The 1112-nt window shown below is 39.7% G+C and overlaps 1 protein-coding gene across 2 annotated transcripts in view; it reads left to right on the forward strand.

Moving 5' to 3' along the window:
- LOC106867909 (ionotropic receptor 25a) overlaps nt 1-1100 on the forward strand; it is a 146218-nt gene extending 145118 nt beyond the window's left edge. For both annotated transcript variants that reach the window (XM_052969756.1, XM_052969755.1), the window contains exon 14: nt 776-1100. In XM_052969756.1, the coding sequence (XP_052825716.1) occupies nt 776-925 (150 nt within the window). In that variant the 3' untranslated portion in view covers nt 926-1100. The remainder of the gene's footprint in view (nt 1-775) is intronic.
- Nucleotides 1101-1112: the final 12 nt, after the last annotated feature.

Consider the following 1112-nt stretch of genomic DNA (forward strand, 5'->3'; position numbering starts at 1 on the left):
ACACACACACACACACACACACACACACACACACACACACACACACACACAAGCACACATACACACACACACACACATAAATGCGCTCACAAGATTTTGTCCGGCCCGGGGCTATACTAGCAGATACTAAGATACCATGCAGTGAGACTCCTGCGCCTACGTGTAATATATCGCACGTTTTAGCATAACAATCTGGGTCTGACTCTCTCGCAAGGATAACTAAAAAATTATATGCTGCTTTCTATTGCAACAATTTACGAATGGAAGATAATGACTCTAGGCATGGCTGTGTGGTGAGAAGTTTACCTCTCAACTTTGGTTCCCAGCTTCATGGTTCTGGGATCAATCGCACTACGTGGCATCTTGGGCGAGTGTTTTCTCGGTCCTATCAAAGCTAAAAAGACACCGATAGCGTAAGTACCAGGTTTAAAGAAGAAAAAAAAAAGGTATTGGGGTCCATTCGTTCGACAGAAGTTTTTAATGCGGTGCCCAAGTATGGCTGCAGTCTAAATGATTGAAACAAATAGAGGATAAAAGACAGAATATATCACCAGGCACCAAACACAGCAACCCTGTAAAAATCATGGACATTGCAGTTCCTTTCTCTTCTATACTTCCACTTCTGTTTCAGCAATACCAAAACCGAAATAACAATATCATTAACGATAGCACCAGCGACCATGTATATTTACTAATACTGTCTTACCGTAATTTAAAACGTGTTTTACTTAAGAATTCTTTCTGATTCTCTCTGTCTTTATTTATTATTTTCCAGTTAGGAAATCCAGCCCTTGGACCAACCACTCACAATGTTTCTGTCATATATGATCGTCCCAGTTACCAACAGAAAGAATCCAGTAGTTTTTCCAACGGATCAATGTTTACATACGCTAACCCAGCTTTCACTGATTCGGGGTTCAAATGAAAATCTTCCCGAAGCAAAAGAAAACAATAACAAAAATTAAAAAAAACCCCCAAAACATACAATTAATAGGAAAATAAATTATAGCCCCAAACCTAAACTTTGCTCTCCATCCACTTTTCAAGTTTGTGACTCTTTCTGATTAGCATGTGTGTGTGTGTGTGTGTGTGTGTGTGTGTGTGTGTGTGTA

This window comes from Octopus bimaculoides, chromosome 7, assembly GCF_001194135.2.
Source record: "Octopus bimaculoides isolate UCB-OBI-ISO-001 chromosome 7, ASM119413v2, whole genome shotgun sequence".
In the NCBI taxonomy this organism is placed as follows: Eukaryota; Metazoa; Mollusca; class Cephalopoda; order Octopoda; family Octopodidae; genus Octopus; species Octopus bimaculoides.